This window comes from Camelus dromedarius, chromosome 11, assembly GCF_036321535.1.
Source record: "Camelus dromedarius isolate mCamDro1 chromosome 11, mCamDro1.pat, whole genome shotgun sequence".
Lineage (NCBI taxonomy): Eukaryota > Metazoa > Chordata > Mammalia > Artiodactyla > Camelidae > Camelus > Camelus dromedarius.
In genome coordinates, this window is record NC_087446.1 from 53,039,789 (window position 1) to 53,060,359 (window position 20,571).

General features: G+C 54.7%; 2 protein-coding genes across 3 annotated transcripts; one reads left to right on the forward strand and one right to left on the reverse strand.

Moving 5' to 3' along the window:
* Positions 1–13: 13 nt before the first annotated feature.
* On the forward strand, positions 14–20,553 carry WNT1 (Wnt family member 1). 2 transcript variants are annotated; one of them, XM_031462659.2, is made up of 4 exons: positions 16,523–16,656; positions 17,398–17,651; positions 18,345–18,610; positions 19,098–20,553. In XM_031462659.2, exons 1-4 carry the CDS (start codon positions 16,553–16,555, stop codon positions 19,584–19,586), a joined length of 1,113 nt encoding a protein of 370 aa, XP_031318519.2. In that variant the 5' UTR covers positions 16,523–16,552; the 3' UTR covers positions 19,587–20,553. The 2 variants fall into 2 exon arrangements, 1 of the variants encoding a protein (XP_031318519.2); XR_010382905.1 differs by lacking the exons at positions 16,523–16,656; positions 18,345–18,610; positions 19,098–20,553 and adding exons at positions 14–122; positions 6,236–6,392 and having other exon boundaries at positions 17,398–17,460.
* On the reverse strand, positions 3,944–9,628 carry WNT10B (Wnt family member 10B). Its single transcript, XM_031462658.2, has 5 exons — positions 9,292–9,628; positions 8,245–8,364; positions 7,852–8,114; positions 5,767–6,140; positions 3,944–5,144 (listed from the first exon to the last, which is right to left on the reverse strand). The coding sequence occupies exons 2-5, from the start codon at positions 8,316–8,318 to the stop codon at positions 4,686–4,688; spliced, it is 1,170 nt and encodes a 389-aa protein (XP_031318518.1). The 5' UTR covers positions 8,319–8,364; positions 9,292–9,628; the 3' UTR covers positions 3,944–4,685.
* Positions 20,554–20,571: the final 18 nt, after the last annotated feature.

Here is a 20,571-nt window from a genome sequence, read left to right on the forward strand (position 1 = left end):
GGCTGCAGCAGAGGCAGCCGGGTGTTAGAGCTGAAGTCCGCGCGGGGCCAGATGTGGGGGCTGGAATCTGCGGGCGGCGGAGGCGGGAGCTGGAAAGTGAGAATGAGACAGTGGGGACAGAGGTGAGAATCCCAAACCCCAGGGCCATGCCTGGAATTTAAGACTGGGGCTGCATACTGGCCACATTGGTGATGGGTTGGGCTGAGAGGCCCGGGGCTTGGGCTCCTTGGACAAAGTCAGGAGCAGCGTAAGAGTGAACAGCTTCTTGCTTTTGCCCTTACCCCTTCAAATCTCATCTTTATTTCTTAACCAGGGCTAGGTGCATCCCCCGTCACAGTCCTCACTGCACCACTGTTGTCGCTTACTGCTAAGAATTCGTTACTCTGGGGTCTGAATCAAGAGATCTTGTCCGTAGGGAACAGGGAGAGTGATGAATTTACGAGAATGAAAGAAACAGCTGGGCTCTGGGCCAGTTAGGAAGTTGGAACTTGAAAGACAAGCGGTTGAAGCCTAATATTCAGACGTGTGGTATGAGGAAGTATACCTAGATGAGTATGTAATTTAGTATTACAAGGAAAGTGAGGGCTTTTGCCCCCATGTTTCTCTGTTCCTGCCCACCGTCACTTTCCTCACATTCATTTCTGCACCTCGGTCTGGGCAGGCAAAGCTGCCTTGGAACAGCTTGTGATACAAGAAGGGCACTAAGAATGGAAGAAGGTTCTTGAAGTGCCCTCTCTCCTTATAACAACAGTACAGATCTTCCTCAGCTTACAATGCGGTTACATCCCAGTAAATCCATCATAAGTTGAAAATATCTTAAGTTGAAAATGCCTAACCCACCGAACATCATAACTTAGCCTGGCTTGCCTTAAATGTGTTCAGAACACTTATATTAGTCTACAGTTGGGCAAAATCATCTAACACAAAGCCTATTTTATAATAAAGTGTCGAATATCTCATGTAATCTGTTGAATACTATACTGAAAGTGAAAGACAGAATGGTTGTATGGGCGCAGAATGGCTGTAAGTTTATCTGTTGTTTACCCTTGTGATGGCATGTCTGATTGGGAGCTGCAGCTCACTGCCACTGCCCAGCATCATGAGAGAGTTTCGTACTGCATATCACAAGCCTGGGAAAAGATCAAAATTCAAATTATGGTTTCTGCTCAGTGCATGTCACTTTTGCACCGTCTTTAAAAAATCGTAAGTTGAACCATCGTAAGTTGGGACCATCTGTATAAGGGAACACGTGGCTCTTTCCTAAAGCTTGAGCCAAAATTGTTGCTTTTCTAGGTTGGTTTTTTTTTTTTTTTTTTTGCCTTGTTTCTTGCCTCCTTCCAAAGAAGAACTAAGCTGGTAGATAGCTACATCACGTCTATCCCTTGTCCCCATCAATCCCCATGTATGTATTCAGCAGTCTCTTCCTCTTGTCCCAGTTTGTTTTCTTATTTTAACCTGGAGAATAACACAACTCTAGAACGTGAAGCCAAGAGGACCTTAATTTAAGGTGGTAAAGGATGAGATGGATAACAAAGAGCATGTTTACAACAAAGAGAGTTATATCTGTCCTCGGCTGTTGCCATTAAGGACCTTTGCCTTCCTAAGCCCTGTGTTTTAAATGGCAGAAGACTCCTCCAGTGTTATCACACACTCCTAGAGTGGGCCCTGTGATACCTCCACATAGTCACTCTTTCCATTTCTTTTTCTAGAATTTTCTAGCACATGCCACCAGACACACACATTGACCACCAAAATTATGCTTTGCCACTGTCCTTGCTAGGGCCTCAACCATATCAACACACCTTGTGGGACTCTGACAGGAGGTGACACCTGTCAGTGTTCCTGCCCAAGACTTCAGATCCTCTCAAAGCTGGGCCCCAGGTATGACAGAGGATGGAGATGGTGACAGTCTAATAGAGTTAGCAGCAAGTACCATGGTATTTGAGTCAGAACTGATGAATGGAAGTGGAGAATCTCCCAGGCCTTCTGTCCTTCACCCTTCTGGAGTCTGGAGAGGAAAGTGTCTGTTGCAGCATTACTGGGTACTTCCCATGGAGCAAACAGGAGCACAGACAGGAGGGGTGCTGCCCAGCTGGCAATTAGCCAGCCACCACAACTTCCCAGCTTTCCAGCCACTTGAAAGGCTGAGGGGAGAAGAGGTCATCCAGAGCTGAAGGAGGCCAAGAGGCCTGACCAGAGTTCATCAATCTTCCTCCCTCCCTCTGGCTGCCATTGGAGCTAAGTAAAAACTGAAATTTTAGCCACCCGCTCTGTGGGTTGCACACTCCCACTCCCGTCACTGACCCCAGGCCTGGGCCTGAGCCCAGCGCGTGTGCCGGGAGCAGGGGTGGGGAGGGGGGTGTTGGCCTTGCTGACAAAATCCATTTGGAATTTCTCAAGGTTGTGGTTTGGGGCTTAAGTTTGCCACAGAGTGTGTCTGACGAAAGAAGAGAGAAAGCTAGAAAGAGAGAGGGAGCCAAAAAGAGCACAGAAGAAGGAAATGGGGGGAAACTAAATATTCCTGCTGTGATTTCATGGGAGATTCTCCTCCCTCTTCCTGAGTGTGAGAAATTCCTGTTCTGGATATTCCTTATCATTATTTTCTCTCATTTCCTAGGTCTATTCCAGCTGCATCCCTCTCTCCCCTAGTACCCTACATACACCTTAGGCTCAATCAGTGCCTAAAGTCCTATGTCCATCAAATTTCCAAACCCAGAATTCTCAATGAGCAAGTGGAAACTCAGGACATACAGTTTTGCCATAAAGTACTGCCTGAAACCAACACTCCTTGCCGCCCTTGCTGCTGCCCTGATGCTACCATCATTTCACCTGATTTTGAGGGTGATTTGTGTAGCAGATATATAGATATACATTGCCTAGAGGAGTGGACTGTTTCTGCATTCCCTGGCCAAGGAGATGACCTGATAGAGTCAGGATCTTGCAACGCCATAAATATTCAATTATTTATAAAGTTCTAAATTTTTGATGCATATTCCTTTTCTGAATTGAAAGATAATGGTTTCTTTTCAAAGATACTGGACTAGAAATAGAAAGAAATTGGAAATGAAATAAAAGAAATTCTGTTTTTTCTAGTTATGGTTATCTCCTAAAAGATAAGGGAATTATTTTACTAAGATGAAATGCAGAAGAGCTCTGAATAAGGATGGATAGAATACATATGCAAATAATTCAGTGGGGGAGCATGCTGGGTTTGCTGATTTCCAAAGCAAAAAACCCCAATTTTGAGCATAAGAATCCTTTATATATGTTTCCCATTAGTCTTTTATCTATCCCCAAGTTCTCTGGTTTGGAGCCAGAGAGAAAAGCAGCTGCTCTTTCGGGCACAGGTGCAATGTTGAGATATCTTCAGGACTTGAAAAACCCAGAACAGAGGTGACCTCATGGGGTATGATAGGGGTCAAAATAAACCAAAATCAGAAGACCAAATCTGGTCCTGCAGTCCATTTTTGTGAATTAAGTTTTATTGGACATAGAGCCATGCCCATTTGTTTATGTATGGTCTATGGCTGCTTTCAATCTATGACAGCAGAGTCTGCTGGCAGACTGGAGTAGTTTTGACAAAGCCCAAAAGCCTAACATATCTACTGTCAAGCCCTTTACAGGAGAGGAAAAAAAAAAAAAAAAAAAAGAAAACTTCTCAAACCCTGTTTTAGAGGAGTGGAGGTGAGGCATTAAGAAAGTAAATAGGGCCTATGTTTAGATCTCTAGTCCCTCACACCCAGACGTCCCCCTGCCCCACCCAGGTTTTTCACACTAAAAGTTGCCAACTAAGTCACCTGAAGACCATTCCAAATCCTTCAGTGGAATCAGGCATGATATTCATAAAGTCATTGAGTGTGGGAGGGTAGGAGAATTCACCTGGAAAAGAAGCCAGGACTGGGATCCAAATGTGGGTAGAAATATCACCATCTGCATCCACCGATCCAGTAACTTAATTTATTTTTGTTACAAACAAGAACCAAGAACAAGTCTCAGTACAATAAATTATCCATTCCCATCCCTCCTGCTGAAGAAAGAAAAAGAGGCTCAGAGAGTCTTGGGTAAAACTCTTCCTTTGGAGGGTCCCCTTTAACATCTGAATTGGGGGGAGAGGGCAGCTTCCCTAAGGGCCTGGACAGACAACTTTCCGGGTTTCTGAGTGCCCTGTACTCTCTCCCTTCCCTAAGAAAACCCTCTCTACTGCTGTTTCCCATTACTCCCTAAGAGGGGGCCCATACTGCAGTAGAGGAGTTTGGGAACAGCAAATAGAAGTGAGTGGTCTCTTTCTGGATGCAAGTCTTATGGCTCCACAGGATGCCTGGGGCTCACCCTCAAAGAAGAAGAGTGGTCAAACTATAAGGACTCCCCAGCCAAGAGGAGTATGCATCAGAGTTAAAGGGACCGCAGGGTTGGGTAGAGGGTAGCAATACAGTTCATTTCATCTTAGTCCATTCAGGTGTTTTAAGGAGCAGTAGAGGGGGACAGGTCCCCCCTAAGGCCCTCCTAACTGTTGGGGAGAAGGCCACACCTCACAGACTCCACCTGACCCCTACTGCCCCCAAAGCTATTTCCAGGTAGATACTGTGGGCTTCCGGGGCCAAGAATGATTGGCCCTGGACAGAAATCAGAGCAAAAGTCTGCACTGGTGCTCCTCCCCTTCCCCAGCCCTGCAGTGAGGCTGACCCTCACTTACACACGTTGACCCACTCTGTGACCTTGCACTCGTCACACAGCACATAGCAGCACCAGTGGAAGCGGCAGTGACAGCGTTCAACCCTCGTCTGCTGGAGCACATTGTGCCCACGGCCACAGCACAGGCTGCCACAGCCATCCAGCAGGCGACTGGTCTTGTTGCAGGCCCGGCCCCGCGTGCCCGGGGAGCCCACGGTGGGGTCTCGCTCACAGAAGTCAGGAGACTTCTCAAAGTAGACCAGCTCTCCTGAGAGGCGTCGGGGACGAAGGCGGGGTTGGAATGCTCCAGAGTTGCGGTTGTGGGTATCGATGAAGATGGCGCGGCCCAGCCGCTCCCTCAAGGCTGCCCCCACCGCTCGGAACTCTGGGGCTGCCCTCCAGCAGGTCTTGAACTGGCAGCTGCCAGACGTGCCATGGCACTTGCATTTCCGCTTCAGGTTTTCAGTTACCACCTAGAACATTGTGAGGGTGGTGGAGAGGTGAAGGGGAGGGCAGCAAATGGACGGAGTACAGAGACACGGGAGAGGGGAGGGAATAGAAAGCACAGAAGGATAAATAGAGGCAAGAATGACAACAGATATCAGAAGAGAAAGGCACTGCGAGGCTGGCTAATAGCCCAAATCCCTCATTTTCTGGTTGGAGAACTAAAGCCAGAGCATAGTGTCATTCACCCATCTTCAACCACTAGCTGGTAACAGAGACTCAGCTCCAGTTGTCCTGACTCCCAGTCCAGTGCTCTTTCCAGACTGAGCACTGCTAAATCAGGGAGTCTAGCCCAGAGCACCACTAAATTCTGTGGGGAAGGCAGCTGTAATAATAGCTACACGTAGTGAGCACCCACCAAGGACTAGGCACTCTGCCCAGTGCTCACTGTTAATGACATTGTTAGGTACGTATCATTAGACTCATTTTACCGACGCAAAACTAAAGTTATGTGACTTGCTCTGCTCCAGGTCACCCAGATGGGGAGTGACAATCACCCACCACATCTCATCCTCTTACTCTGCTGTGCCTCCCAAAATCTGGCCAGGCCTTGAAAGCTAGGGAGACCCAGGACAAGTTGCATACACATACCTGGCGCCCCACCCTGTTGTTGTGGATTCGCATGCGTGCCTGGATGTCCCGGGGAGCTTCCCTGGAATCCAAGAAATCCCGAGAGAACTTCTCTCCAAAGTCCATGTCATGGTTACAGCCACCCCATTCCCATGTGTCCTGGGGGCCAGGACTGGAGCCTGAGCCAGGGCCTGGGCTGGGCAAGGAGTGGGGAAAACTCTTGCCCCGGGACAGTGCCTGCAGCTGCAGCAGTTTGGCCCTCAGCCGATCCTGCTCACCACTGCCCTTCCAGCCGCAGCCGCAGCTCACCAGCTTGCCCAGGCTGCAGGCCGTGGCTACTGCGTGCATGACCCCAGCAGCCAGCATGGAGAAGGAAAAAGCACTCTCCCGGAAACCTGAGGATGACAAGGGTGTGATGGTAGGGGTAAGTTTGGCAGGCAGCTGAGAGTAAGGAGGCCGAAGGAAATAAACAGCCACCCTTCAATTCCAGAAATTCATAACTGCGTCCTGACCCTGGCATTCACCAGCTGAGTGATTTGGAGCAAGTCACGGGAGAAGGAAGAGGACAGAAAGCATACAGCCTCAGTTTCCTCATCTATAAAGGAAGAGGATGGGTTGAGAGGATCCCCGAGGCCCATTCTTGCTCTGTAAGTCTGGGATTTTCAGGTGTGGATGAAAGAGCCAGTCTAGAGGGAAAGACCCCTGGGGTTGGGAGATGACTAAGAGAGTCCCTGAGGTCTTTGAAGATGTGTTCACTGAGTTCTACATCTGAAAGCCTTAGAAATTCCCCAGCCCTGCAGGTGGGGTGGAAGCAGAGGCCTTTGGTTTTGTGTTTTTTTTTCTCCCCTAAATTGAAGGTTATTTTAATCAGTCTCAACCAACCTACCCTCCACCACCCTAACTTCCCCAAAGCACTGGAACTGTGGAGCTGTCCTTCCTCTTCCCAGTTTCTAGTTTTATATTTGCCCGTTAAGACTGCCCTTTATGTTTATCCTAACCTGCTATTACTCTATAAAATGCTGGGATGGGGAGAGAGGTGGGGGTGATTTTTCCCTAAGGCCCTCTTAAAATGTTGGCTTCTTTGTTATGTTTTGGGGGTCACAGAGGCTCAGGATGATAAGCCTTTCCCAGACTTAGGGAGACATTCTTCTCATTTGGGCATCAAAGCCTTCCCCTACCCCAGGCCCTGTGGTGAAGGAGGGGGTCCCTCACTTCCTTTTAGGCAGGGGATCTCTGGAGCTCTGAGAGGAAGAGAGACAGCACCTCCTTAGGGGCCAGGCCTCTCCCACCTCAGGATGCAGGGCTCCTGGCCCAGCCTCCTGATCCCCCCAACCCCAACCCTCCAGGGGTGAAGCTGTTTGCACAAGTCTCGGGAATTCCCCCGCAGATGGCAGCTGCCTATTAACCCTGTAGTCCCCAAAGTAATGCCCCTACCCTTGAGCTGAGCCTCAGATGGATGTTTACTCCTCCAGGGATGCCTCCCAGACCAGGGCCCCCAGACCAGGCCGGCAGTGACCTGTTCTCCACTCCTCTAGCCTTTCCTCACCTGCTCAGGTGAGAGCCACCTGGGGCTCTCACAGCACAGAGGAGGGGTATGCTCCCCGGCTTCAAAGCCATCAGGGTCTTTGTTCCCAGCTTCTGCTTCTGGGAACCCCAGTAATTAGGGGGGTAGGTTTAACCCTTAAACGGTTGGGGGCGTCACCCCACCCCCGCTGAGGCTCTGGGGACACCAGCCTGGGCTTGTCCCATGGAGAGGGAGGGGCAGAAAATTGGGGGAGGAAAGGAGGGGGACATTTGAAGCTTCCAGGACTGGGGGCATCTCTTGCTCACAGGTGCAACCCAGATCGAGCTGGGCGGAGGCAGGAAAGAGGGGCCCTAGGGTAGGGGAACCGGGACCCAGCTGCCTTGCCGGCAGCGCGCAGGTGGAAGTCAGAAGCGCAGGGCCCCAGACGGGTGGCCAGACCCAGCTTCGCGCGGCTCCGGGGGGAATTCCCGGGGCAGCCCCTCCCGCAGTCGTGAACCCGTCCCTTCCCGCCTCCGCCCGCCTCGGCCTGCCCCCCGCCCCCCAGCCCCGGCGGCGGCGCAGACCCGCCCGGTCAGGCTCACCGCGCTTGAGGATGGCGCTGTGGTGCGGCAGGCGGCCGCCGCCCTCCAGCGCAGAGCAGTTCCAGCGCTGGTCGCGCAGCTGGTGCTGACACTCGTGGACTGCGATGTGCAGGCCCTGAAGCGCCGACGCCGTCACGTCGGGGCTGCGCAGGCACAGGCCTAACTGCCGCTTGCTCAGGCCCGACAGCGTCAAGCACACGGTGTTGGCGGTCAGCGGCGGCTCGCCCGGCAGCTTCAGGCCCAGAATCTCATTGCTTAGGGCCCTGGGAACGGAGAAGGCGTTTCAGGGTCTGTGGTCCAGGCCTCGCGCCCCCTCCGATTGCTCCCGCCCCGACTCGGTGCTTCTAGCCCAGGGCTTTATCTCTTGGGCTGGGTGACAGGGGAACTGCTCACCGACTGCACAACGCCAGGAACAGGAGACCCGCGAGGCCCGAGGGCGGAGGCCGCGGCCGGGGCTCCTCCCGCATGTCGAAGCCCGGGCCCGAAGGCGCCGGTGGGCAGATCGATCAGGGCCTGCGGAACAGGGAGACTTTAATGAGGGCTCTGGAATAGGGTGGCTCGCCTGGGCAACCGAAGGATCCCCAACTTCGGGCTCTTAACTCACTAGTGCCACCCCACTGACTTCTCATTCTCCCCCCTCCCCCCAAACAAAACAAGTATCAGCCCTTGTTTCCCAGAGTACCTGGGCCCTGGAGGAAGAGTCCAGGACTCGAAGCTGGGACTTATGTCATTGCCCTGGAGCCCAACCCAGCCAGACAATGCCTGGCACACAGACACACACTCACGTGCAGACAGATGTGTAGACTCACAAACAGCTCTCCACTACCTTGCCCACCGTTCCCTTTTTCAGGGCCCCACGACTGGCTCCCCACTCCCCAACACAGCTTCACCCACTCTCAGGGCTATGGGTGAGGATTGGGAGGGAGTTCCCCACCACCCACAGCCGGAAGGGTTGAAAGAGGGGAGTGACGCCTCCAGGTGCCGTCGAGGGCCATCAGGTTCCCCGAAAAGCGTGGAAGAATGGGCTCCCCAGCCCACTCTGCCCCCTTCTTCGGCAGTAGAGAGCCAGAGGAAGCTCCAGGTGCGGCAAAGGCAGGGAGGGAACTGAGTTCCCTCCTAGAAGGGATCGCGGCGCAAGCGGAGTCCTCTTTCTCGTCTACCACCTTTGCTAACTACATGTTCCCCTCCTCCTAGCATCGCTCATCTGGTCCCCCCTAGGTCCCCAGTCTCAGTCCCCACCCCTTTGCTCTCGCGTTCATTGCCCTCCAAATCTGGGCCACTCCTTTATTTGCTGTGTTTTTATCTCTGGCAATATCCCTGGCTCCATCGGTATCTCTGCCCCCGAGGGCGGATGCGTGTCTGTCTGTCTGACTACCAGTGTGCCTGTCTCGTCCCCCGTGTGCGCGTCCCTGCCCTCCCTGCTTTCCCGGTTCCGATTACCTCCAGCTGCTCTGGTGTGGAGTCCGCCACCGGCGCGGTTGGGTCGCCTGGGCTCTGGCTGTTCAAACCGTGGGGAGACTGCGTCGGGTTCTGCCCCCTCGGTAGAGCCGCATTCTTCCAGGGCAGGGCCACTCCTCTTCGCCGCTTCCCCAGCGCCGCCGCGGCCGCCGGGAAGAAGGGAGGGAGGAAGGGAGGGAGTGATCGAGAAAGCTAGCGAGCGGGCGAGCAAAGAACTGGGGGCTCTGGCTCTACTCGCGCCGAGCTCACCGGCGTCTCTGCCGCGGCTGACAGAGCGGTGGCCCCTCCCCGAGCCCGGGGCATCCCCACCCTACTCCTAGCACCCCCCGCCTTGACCCGGAGAGCTCAGCCGCTCCCCCTCCTCCCAGTGAACACACACACCCTCTCCCCCGACGCCCGGACTCAGGCTTGGCCCCTGTGAAGGGGGAGGTGGCCAGAGTTCCACTCACCTGCTCTAGGATCACCAAGGCTGCGAAGAGGGTGCAGTGACCTAGACTAGGGAGCCAGGATCCTGGTCCCAGGTGGTCATTTCTCTTTGCCTCAGTTTCCCTATCCATTGCTGGATGGCTGGAAGGTGCCTTGGACAAGATGAAGATGGAGCTGAGAACTGACTTCTCTCGCTGGACAGTCACCAGTAGAGCCCTCAAGGAGCGCCCACGGCAGGGCAATCTGAGCTGGCAGGAGAATCTCCCTTCTGGGTGGCTTGGCTTCCGCCCACCTCCAAGCCCTACTCCTGCCCCTTGGGAGGGGTCAGCTTTGGCCTCAGAGTTTGGCCCTAGCAGAAGCTGGGGGAGACCCAGAGATCTTCAGCCTGCCCCCATGCTTCCCTTGGCTCACAGGCATCCTTGCCAGCAGAGGTCTCCTGCTCTTCCCAGGATCCTGGATCTGCACTCCGGTTAGTCCATATTTCTGCTCTAGACTCACAAACTTGCTTCTCATGGGAGGGCCTCAGGATCCCAAACTGAGCCCAGGGAAAGAGCCTGATCTTGGGTTGCACAGACCAGACCGGGGCTAAACCACCTTAGGGAGATCCAGTGGCAGCGAAGGGGTTAGGCGCCACTGTGCTCCTGCCTGACTCACCCTCCCAGCTCTAACCACTGCGGGCTATTTTTGCCAGAGAGGGGCCCCAGGCTTCCCAGCCGCCCCCCGCCCCTGCCAGACCGCAGCCCAAGGCACGGCTGGCCCCGAGAGCCCAAGGCTGGCACGTTGACTCAGAGACAGGCCCCCCGGAGAAGTAGAGCCATGGGGCTGAAACCCACAGCCACAGTCATCTCTTCCTTGGTAGTGGCCATGCAGCTCTGCTTGGGCAGCCAGCCTCCAGTTTGTGCAGCTGCAGGTCCTGCCCCGTGCTGCAGGGGGCACTGCTGTCTAGGGGGCAGAGCTGTCTGAACACCATTAGTGACTTTCATCTGTTGGGATATTTATCAACCACCTTTATGTGTCAGGCCTCATGCAGGCTGGGGAGGTGAAAGTGCCATGGTTCCTGACACTGGACAGCTATGACCCCAGAAGGTTGCTTTTCTCTGCTTTCTCACCTCTGGGAGAGAGGTGAGAAGGAGAAGGAGCCCTAGAGCTCTTGCCCCTGCTTCCTGTTTAGGGGCCAAGAACCCAAGTAGGTGTGGCTTTTGAAGCCACCAGGAACTGTACCCTATCTCAGTAGCTTTTGTCCTTACACCTGGATTCAGTGATTGTCACTAGTGTCCTTGTCCTGTTCCCTGCATGTCAGCCTGGAACTTTACCGACATCCCCTGGAGGAGGGGAACCAGGTTTCCTATGCCCCTCTTCTACCGGGGGGACCTCTTAGACGTTTGTGTTCTCCATGTGTCTCTGGTTCTCCCTCCGGTTTCAGGTTGCTTCTTCTGATTCTACCCTTGTCAGGCTCAGTATAGTCAGGTGCCAAGGAAGGACCAGGGTCAGAACTATTACCACAGATTCCAACTTCTTAGTGACCCCAGGACTTCCCCAAGCTGACCTGTCCCAAATCCAAGGACCCATGCTTCTATTTTGTCTCCCCACAGAAGCCCAGCTCTGGGACAGGAGGCCATAGGCAAGCAGACTGGGTGGCCTGAGCTGGCCCCCAGTGCCCTCTGTCCGACCGGCTGGCCTGAGCACTGACCCGCAGGCGGCTGGAGGGTGGTGGGGCAGGCGGGGCCTGGAGAGGGCTGCGGGTACACACCCATTGCCTAATACCCCAAGCACGCGGCCAGCTCCAGGAAAGGGGAGGGCGGGAACCAGAGAGACCTTGACAAGGGTTGGGGCCATGACAGCAGGGGGAAAGTGAGGGGCTATCATTACTTCAGGGAGAGAATGGGAGCAAGATAGTCCCCCTTCCCCTCAAGGACAGGAAGGGAAGGGGGCTGCCTTCCCATCATGGGGATGGAGGATGTATTGAGAGCAATCTGAGAAGAACACTGGGGCCCTATAGGGCGGGGGTCAAAGAAAAGAGTCGGGGCCCCTGGAGATTGGGGGATCCAGCAACTGACGCGGCGGCTTTAGCTGAGTGCAGGGAGCCTCCCCCCTCCTCCCCCCTCCTCCCCCCTCCCCTGTTTGCCTTGGCCCGGGGTCCCGGGTGACTCATCTATTGCTGAGCCGCTGATAGGGGCGGCCAGGCCCGGGGAACCCAAATTATAGGCCCGGGAGGGATGGATGCGCCCGCGGCGGCGGTGAGCTCAGCTGTGCTGCCCACCCTCTGCCTCTCACGCCTTCTGCTGCAGCACCGCAGGCCGCCACCTGGAGGCACCAAAGGGTCCGCTGCGCTGGACTCTCAGGAAACCCCCCACATTCAGCAGTTGGCCCCAACAAATCTGTGGGATCACCCACGACAGAACTTTGCCCTCTTCTCTAACGAAGGTGGATGCCTTTCCAGCCTAAGGAGGTAGTGCCACCTGCTGGTGCTTCAAAGGAAGGCAGGCTCCTCTGCCCACAAACTCTTAGCTTTGGTCCCCTGATGCCTCCCCAGACCCATTCAAGGTAAAGACTCTTACCTCTCCAACAACTCTTTCCCCTATTCCTATTCCATGGGAGTGGTTTGCAACTGATTTTTGACTTTCAGACTTTAAAGTTATCCATGGTCAAAACTGATACAGAGAAAAACAAAACAGGGTAAAGGAGATAGTGGAATTCCATTTTATATAGGGGGAGGAAAAGGGATGTGAAGAAAAAAACTCATGGAGACATCTGAGGAAGGACACCCTAGAAGGCAGAAAAGCAGGTGCAAAGATCTTGAGATAGGCATTTACTGGGTATGTTCAAGGAATTAGCAAGGAGGCCAGTGTGACTGAGGGAGGAACCCATAGGGGAGAGTGGCAGGCAGTCAAGTTAGAGGACAAGGAAGGAGCAGGGTCAGATGATATAGGGCCTTGTAGGCAACATAAAGATTTTGCCTTTTCCTTTGAGTGAGATAGGGACTCGTTGGAAAATTCTGAACAGAGAATGCAATGATCTGACTTTGTTTTAGAAAGAATGTCTCTGGCTGCTGTGTGGAAAATAGATTTTGGAGGCGCAAGGGCAGAGGCAGGGAGAGCTGTTAGGAGGCTATTGCCATAATACAGGAAAGAGATGATGGTGGCTCTGACCTGTGCTGCAGGAGTGAGTGGTAAGAATGCATCGGATTCAAATGTACAATTGAATCACTGTGCTGTACACCAGAAACTAACACAACATTGTAAATCAACAATACTTCAATTTTAAAAGGGAAAAAAAGAATGGATCAGATTCTACATATATTTTAGAAGGGTGGGATTTTTTAAAAAATGATTTGACACGGAGTATGAGAAACAGACACGTGGAGGATGGCTCTAAGATTCTTGCCCAGAGTAATTGAAAGGATGGAGCTGCCATTTACTGAGATGGACATGACAAAAAAGAGCAGGTGCAAGGGAAGAATCAGGAGCTTAGTTTTGGACCTTGTACATTTTGAGATGTTTATTCAAGTATTAGATATGCAAGTCCAGAGTTCAGGGCCAGAGGTAAAATTAGGGAGTGTGAGACTAGATAGTTCACCAAGGGCATGCACGTAGACCAAGAAGAAGCTCCAGATTGAATTGGGGTGCACTCCAACGAGTCATGTGGAAACTGGGTACAAAGGTGGAACCAGATAAACAGACTGAGAAGGTGAGCAGCCAGGAAGGTAGGAATGGTGTTCCAGAAATCAAGTGACAATATTTCAAGAAGGAAGTGTTCAAATCTGCCTGCTGTTTGCTGTTCCTAAAAAGTTGATTAGGGGAAGAACTGAGATTTTACTGTAGAGCAAAATGGAGGTCATGGATGATTTTGATAAGGAAATATAGGGGGGTTCAAAGTTGTGATTAGGGTGGTAAAAAGGGAGAATAAAGAAAAAACTGGTACTGGTGATTAAAGGAACACTTTTGAGTTCTGCAATAACAGAGAGCAGAGAAATGGGGCAATCTTGGGTGGTAATGTGAAGTTAAAGGAAGCTTTTGGATTTTTCAGATGGGAGACATTACAGCATATTTGTATGCTTATGGGTATGACCCAGTAGGGAGGTAAATTGATGATGCAGGAAAGAAAGAGAGGACAATTGACAGAGTTATGATTTGATCTAAATAGAAAATTTGGACCAGGACAAACACAATGTGACCAAGACCTAGAGCCATCCCACTCTTTCCCACTATTTCTGGTGGGCAGAATGGTGGAATGAAGGGCACTGGATCCTTCTTTCTCCTCTTCCCACCTCTGCTTGTCACCAGTGGCCACAGACTGGGCTGCCCTTCTTACAGCCCAGCTCACTCCTCCTCCCACCAAGCCAAAAGATGTGACCCAGGCTCCAGTGGGAAGAAACTCCTAAGGGACAAAGGACCAGCTGCCCATGGTACACTGTCTATTTATGCAAGCCATCCATGCTGGGTGGCCTCTGCAGAGACTCCTGGCATTGGGGCCTGTGGAGGATGCATGGCCAGTATCCCTTGGCCCTCAGGGTCACATCCTTGGAGGGGCCAGGTATACTGGACTGGGCAAAGGGCCTGGGAAAGTATTCCCCTCAAAAATAACCTCCATCAGGCTTCATTTGGGTTAAATATGCATCTCATTTAAAATGCAGGTGCCCCAGGAAGATTAAACTTACCAGGCATTATTCCTTAGAGTGATTTCTCTGCATTAGAGGGGAGACCTGGTCATTTCTGGGACTTGGAACTCTGTAGGATCAGGCCTGGGTACCTTATTCAGTCAAAAAGCATCCTAAATGCAGGGAAAATGAAAAACAGAGGATCCAAAAGGGAGGCAGGAAGACCCTAAAGATCATTTGCATTTATCTGTCAGTTTTGAGAAGGGTCCCCAGCCTGCTACTTCTGCACATTCACAAGCTGCCGGTAAGGTGGAAGGAGCATGGGCTTTGAGCCAAAATGGTCTGGGTTTTAACCTGGCTTTATCATTTATTCATTTATTAGCTGTGTGGCCCTTGGACAACTGCCTAATCTAGTTTTTCCTCTGTAAAATGAGGAGAGAAGAGAGATGTAAATGAGATCCTCCCCCCCTTCCAGAGGCCATCTGTGTGTGGTGGTAGGGCATAATAATCAGGCTGGCAGTGCCCCCTAGGCCCCACATAGGGAACAGCAGCTACTTCTTCAATAGGAGGCAGAGGTGGCCTTGAGGCTGAGATTAAGTGGGGACATGAGAGAGAAAAGTGTATAAAGGATGAGATGGTCACAGGCACCCTAGGTATCCTGGCATGGTGAGAGTGAGAAGAGCCAGAGTTTTTGTTAGGGGGAGTGGAGACAGAAACTTGGCAGAAAAATAAATTTTAAAAAAAAAGCAGACACATGGAGGCACAAGTTCCCTATTCTGGCTTCGGTTTAGCCAGCAGCCCTTCTCTCCCAGCTCCTCCATATGCACACCTGACATCTACTCCACTGCCCTTCCTTTCCTCTGAGACTCAGCCACTCCAGGCCTCACCCATCTTGATACCACCTTGGTTACAGGCCTCGTCTTCCTCCCCCAGTGACATGCACAAGTTGACCTATGCCATAGGGTGACACACCATAGGATGACACAAGGTAAACAGGGTGGAAGTGACACATGTATGCATATTGAACTCCCACGCATCCATCCATCCACCCACCTCCACACACAGTTCCAGACACTCTTCCTCAGTCAACCTTCTGGGTCTCTCCTGATGTAGCTGCCACCTCCTTCCTGACACATAGGAGATGATGCACTGCCCCAGGTGGTGGCTGTGAAAAGATGACTGGATGATCCCTTTTGGCCTAAGTTCCAAGATTCTTGGGAAAGTCTCCCAACATCCCTCCTCAGAACATGGAGTTTCTGCCCATGAGGACACACATGAATGTGCATCCCCTCAGAACATACTCACACACATTCTCACACTCACACGTGCACTGTCCCATTTACACGTTCACACAAGCACAGCCACTTGTGCACTCTCAGCCCACAAGCACAAACCGCCGCTGCCTAATGTTTGAGGGCTTTGTTTGGTCAGCTCACCCCGCAACCCACCCCTGGGATTTTCCTGGCCACAGCCCCACCCCCACCCCCAGTCTCCCCTTTTTCCTTTCCTGTCCAGCCGTCGGGGATTCCTGGGCGGGGAGACGTCTCCCTGGAGTCGCTGCCCAGAACCACAGTTTTCCTTCTTCCACTCAGGATGGGGGAGAGAGGGGACGCCGGCGGGGCCCGGGGTGACGTCGAGGGTACAGCCCCATGGCAGCGGGCAGCAAAGCGGCTGGGTTCCTGGCAAATTTGTCCCCAAAGCATATTTTCGCTGCGCCCCCTGGCGGACGGTGGTCCCCGACGGGCTCCGGGCGCGCAGAGTAGTGAGGCGGGCGCGCGTGGGAGGGCGTCCCAAGGGGAGGGGTCGGCGGCCAGTAAAGGCCCGGAGGCGGGAGCCACCGGGCAGGGGGCGGGGGTGAGCCCCGACGGCCAGCCCGTCAGCTCTCGGCTCAGACGGGCGGGGAGCCACGGCCCCGCTCGCTGCCCATTGTCTGCGCCCCTGACCGGTGCGCCCTGGTGCCACAGTGCGGCCCCGCGGGGCAACCTCCCATCGTCATTTCAGCCAGAGCCGCAACTATAAGAGGCGGTGCCGCCCGCCGTGGCTGCCTCAGCCCACCAGCTGGGACCGCGAGCCATGCAGCCGGTTGCCCGCCCCCAGGGCTGTTAGAGCCAGACTGCGAACTCTCGCCACTGCCGCCACCGCCGCGTCCCGTCCCACCGCCGCGGGCAGCAGCCAAAGCCGCCCCAACTGCAGCACAGAGCGGGCAAGGCCGGGCAGGCCATGGGGCACCGGGTGCTGCTGCCCGGCTGGGTTTCCGCTACGCTGTTGCTGGCGCTGGCCGCTCTCCCTGCAGCCCTGGCCGCCAACAGCAGTGGCCGATGGTGGTAAGTGAGCTGGTGCGGGGTCGCCACTTGTCTCGGGGCACAGAGCCAGGGGCCAGCCCCATCCAGCTCCCACGCTCTGGGATCCGTCCGCAGACCGGCTCCCTCCAGCGCTCTGACTTCCCTCTGAGACACCGAGGGGCGCTCTGGAGCGGAGCTGCTCCAGAGAATCCAGCTCTGCTAAAGTGGGGTGAATGGAGTGCCTGGTGGCCCATTATACTCCAGGCAGGGAGCCCACTTCCATTTAGCACCGCCCTTCTTCCTTGAGCCCAAAACCGAGCCTCACGGTGGTAGCCACACCACAGGTCTCCCAGACTCGGGTAGCGGGTAGCGAAGGGCCAGGCATGAACTCAGAAAGGAGACAAGAAGAGGGTGGGACCCCTAAGCATTTCACGCCTTGGGTGGGCATGCACTGTAGGCCAGGGTTTCCTCGCCCAGGCTGCCGGGAAGCAGGCTCTGAGAACCAAGGTGAACGTCTAGTCACCGGGTTCCCCATGCCTCCGCTGTCCAGTCCCAGGCGCAGGATCCCGAGCAGCCCTAAGACTCCTGGGCACATAAAAGTCTGGACTCCCAGTCCTTTCAAACTAGTGAGCCCGGGAGCGCGGAGTCATTACCTTATTATTGATCTCCCATCGCTCTTTCTCGGGCTAATAGCCCCAGGAAGAGGACAGGGTGGGCATGACGTTTCTGGTTAGGGTGCACGTCTCCTTCCAGAGCTTGAGCTCCTATCATGCGTCTCACCAGGGGCATCGTGAACGTAGCCTCCTCCACGAACCTGCTGACCGACTCTAAGAGCCTGCAACTGGTACTCGAGCCCAGCCTGCAGCTGCTGAGCCGCAAACAGCGGCGGCTGATCCGCCAGAACCCTGGGATCCTCCACAGTGTGAGCGGGGGGCTGCAGAGCGCTGTGCGAGAGTGCAAGTGGCAGTTCCGGAACCGCCGCTGGAACTGTCCCACGGCTTCAGGGCCCCACCTCTTCGGCAAAATCGTCAACCGAGGTGGGTACCCAGGAAGGTAACGCTTCCGGCACCAGGGGAAGGCAGGGTCACCCCCAGGGCAGGGGCGGGCAAGTGCAGGGAAGATGTCCTGGGCGTCTGCAAAGTCACACGATCCACCCGCCAATAGCTTCATGCCAGTGCCAGCTCTGGGCCAGACTCGTTCTACCAGGCGCTTTCAAGCCGTGAACTTCGGGCACGAAACTTAAGTTTTATGAGCCACTGCGCCAGAGAGAGTTCTGAGTCGTGGACGCTGGCTGGCTATCGCTCTCCCCTTCAGTCCCTCTCAAAGGAGCCTGGGAAGCTGCTCTCTGTGGGCGTGAGTCTTGCCTCCAGACCAGCAAGGCTTGCATCGCTGACATGGGCAGAAAGTTTGGGCTACGGAAAGGTCTTGGCGGTGCAGAACTCTTCTGCTCCCCTCTTTTCGGTTCTTCTCTCTGGGGCTGCCTCACTTCCACTGAGGAGCCAAAATGCGCCCTGAGTCTCAGTAACGCGTGATTACAAGCGTGGACGTGCCTACGTGCCCACGCATGTGCTTTCTCCGTGAGAACAGCTTCGCACACCGCGGGCCGCAGGGCTTTCGGGACTCCAAGGGCGGAGTCGGGACAGAGGACTCAAGGGTTCCAAGCTCACCACAGAAGGTGCAGGTTGCACCCTGCGTGCTCCCTTGCTGATCCCCGCTTCCTTCCCCAACAGGCTGTCGGGAAACTGCATTTATCTTCGCCATCACCTCAGCCGGGGTCACCCATTCGGTGGCGCGCTCCTGCTCGGAGGGCTCCATCGAGTCCTGCACGTGCGACTACCGGCGGCGCGGCCCGGGGGGTCCCGATTGGCACTGGGGGGGCTGCAGCGACAACATTGACTTCGGCCGCCTCTTTGGCAGGGAGTTTGTGGACTCCGGGGAGAAGGGGCGGGACCTGCGCTTCCTCATGAACCTTCACAACAACGAGGCGGGCCGCACGGTGAGCGGGCTTGAGGGTCTCTGCACCCGAAGCAAAGAGTGGCAGGGATCTCGGGGTCCCTGCGCAGGGGGTAACCTCGAACTTGGGAAGTAATGACTGGTGATAAGACCAAGGGTTAGGGTAAGGAACCAGGCGAGGGTATCTGGGGGCAGTGGAGGCTTGGAAGGAAGCCAGAGAATAGAAGAGATACTGGCTGACAAGGAAGAGCTTAGGAGTCAGGCAACTCGTGGAATGTATTGCCTACAGCTCCTCCATTGTACAGATTCAAAAAATAAAGCTGAGAGGCCGAGACAGATTTTCTCGGTGGAGCAGAGTTGGGCCTGATGTCCAGATCTCCGCGGGACATTGCGTGCCTCCCTTCCCTTGGGCTCGCCTAGGCTTGGGCCTTTGCTAAGGGCTCGGCGGCGTCCGGGAGGGGGCGGTATCTGGGATAGTGGCTGCGGCTCTGACAGTGCCTTGGGACACCATTCTTTCTCCTTTCCCCCAGACGGTGTTCTCTGAGATGCGCCAGGAGTGTAAGTGCCACGGCATGTCCGGCTCGTGCACGGTGCGCACGTGCTGGATGCGGCTGCCCACGCTGCGCGCCGTGGGGGACGTGCTGCGCGACCGCTTCGATGGCGCCTCGCGCGTCCTCTACGGTAACCGCGGCAGCAACCGCGCCTCGCGGGCTGAACTGCTGCGCCTCGAGCCGGAAGACCCAGCGCACAAGCCGCCCTCCCCTCACGACCTCGTCTACTTTGAGAAATCGCCCAACTTCTGCACATACAGCGGACGCTTGGGTACAGCGGGCACGGCGGGGCGCGCCTGCAACAGCTCGTCGCCCGCGCTGGACGGCTGCGAGCTGCTCTGCTGTGGCCGGGGCCACCGCACGCGCACGCAGCGCGTCACGGAGCGCTGCAACTGCACCTTCCACTGGTGCTGCCACGTCAGCTGCCGCAACTGCACGCACACGCGCGTCCTGCACGAGTGCCTGTGAGGCGCTGCGCGGGCTCGCCCGGAGGAGGGTTCTCTTCAAGCCCACCCCCGAACAGATTCTCTGGCACCTAAGACCCTGATCTGCGCCCACCCAGTCCCTCCAGCCACACTCCGCGATTTATTCGTACCCAGTCTTTTCTCCCACCTTCTCCTACCCGGGGACTCCTGAAACCACTTGCCTGGGGCGGCATGAACCCTCTGGCCATCCTGATTGACCTGCCCTGGACCTACCTCCCTCCCTCTCCGCGGGAGACCCCTTGTTGCACTGCCCTCTGCTTGGCCAGGAGGTGAGAGAAGGATTCGTCCCCTCCCCCATCAGGGTCAGCTCCTAACATGTTGCTCTGCTTCCACCGCGCCAGCAACCCCCCTGCCTCTCTCCCTCTCCTTTATCCTCCGTTTTCTCCAGGTCGCATTCTCCTGCCAAGGGAGCAGACCCTGAACACACACCTGGGCATCAGGGCCTTTCTCCTCCCCACCTACAGCTGAAGAGGGAGGTTCCAGGGTGAAAGCGCAGCTGTTGTGATGTGGAAAATGAGGTTGGGGGACCCAACAGAAATATCCCCATTCTCCCAGCCTCTGTCTCTGGAGCCATTGAACAGCTGTGAGCCATGCCTCCCTCGGCAACCTCCTACCCCTTCCTGTCCTGCCTCCTCATCAGTGTGTAAATAATTTGCACTGAAACGTGGATACAAAGCCACGAGTTTGGTTGTTGTAAATAAAACTATTTATTGTGCTGGGTTCCAGCCTGGTTTGCAGAGACCACTTCCACCCCAACCCAATCCCTTGCTATTCTTCTCTCCTTCTGCCCTCCAGCCTTTTCTGACCCCTCTTCTCCTCTCCTCAATTTCTCAAAGATGCCTTTGCCTACCGGAATCAGTATTTCCTTCCACTGTAGCTATTAGTGGCTCCTCGCCCCCACCAACGTAGTATCTTCCTCTGCAGAATAAAATCTCTATTTTTATCAATGACTTGGTGGCTTTTCCTTG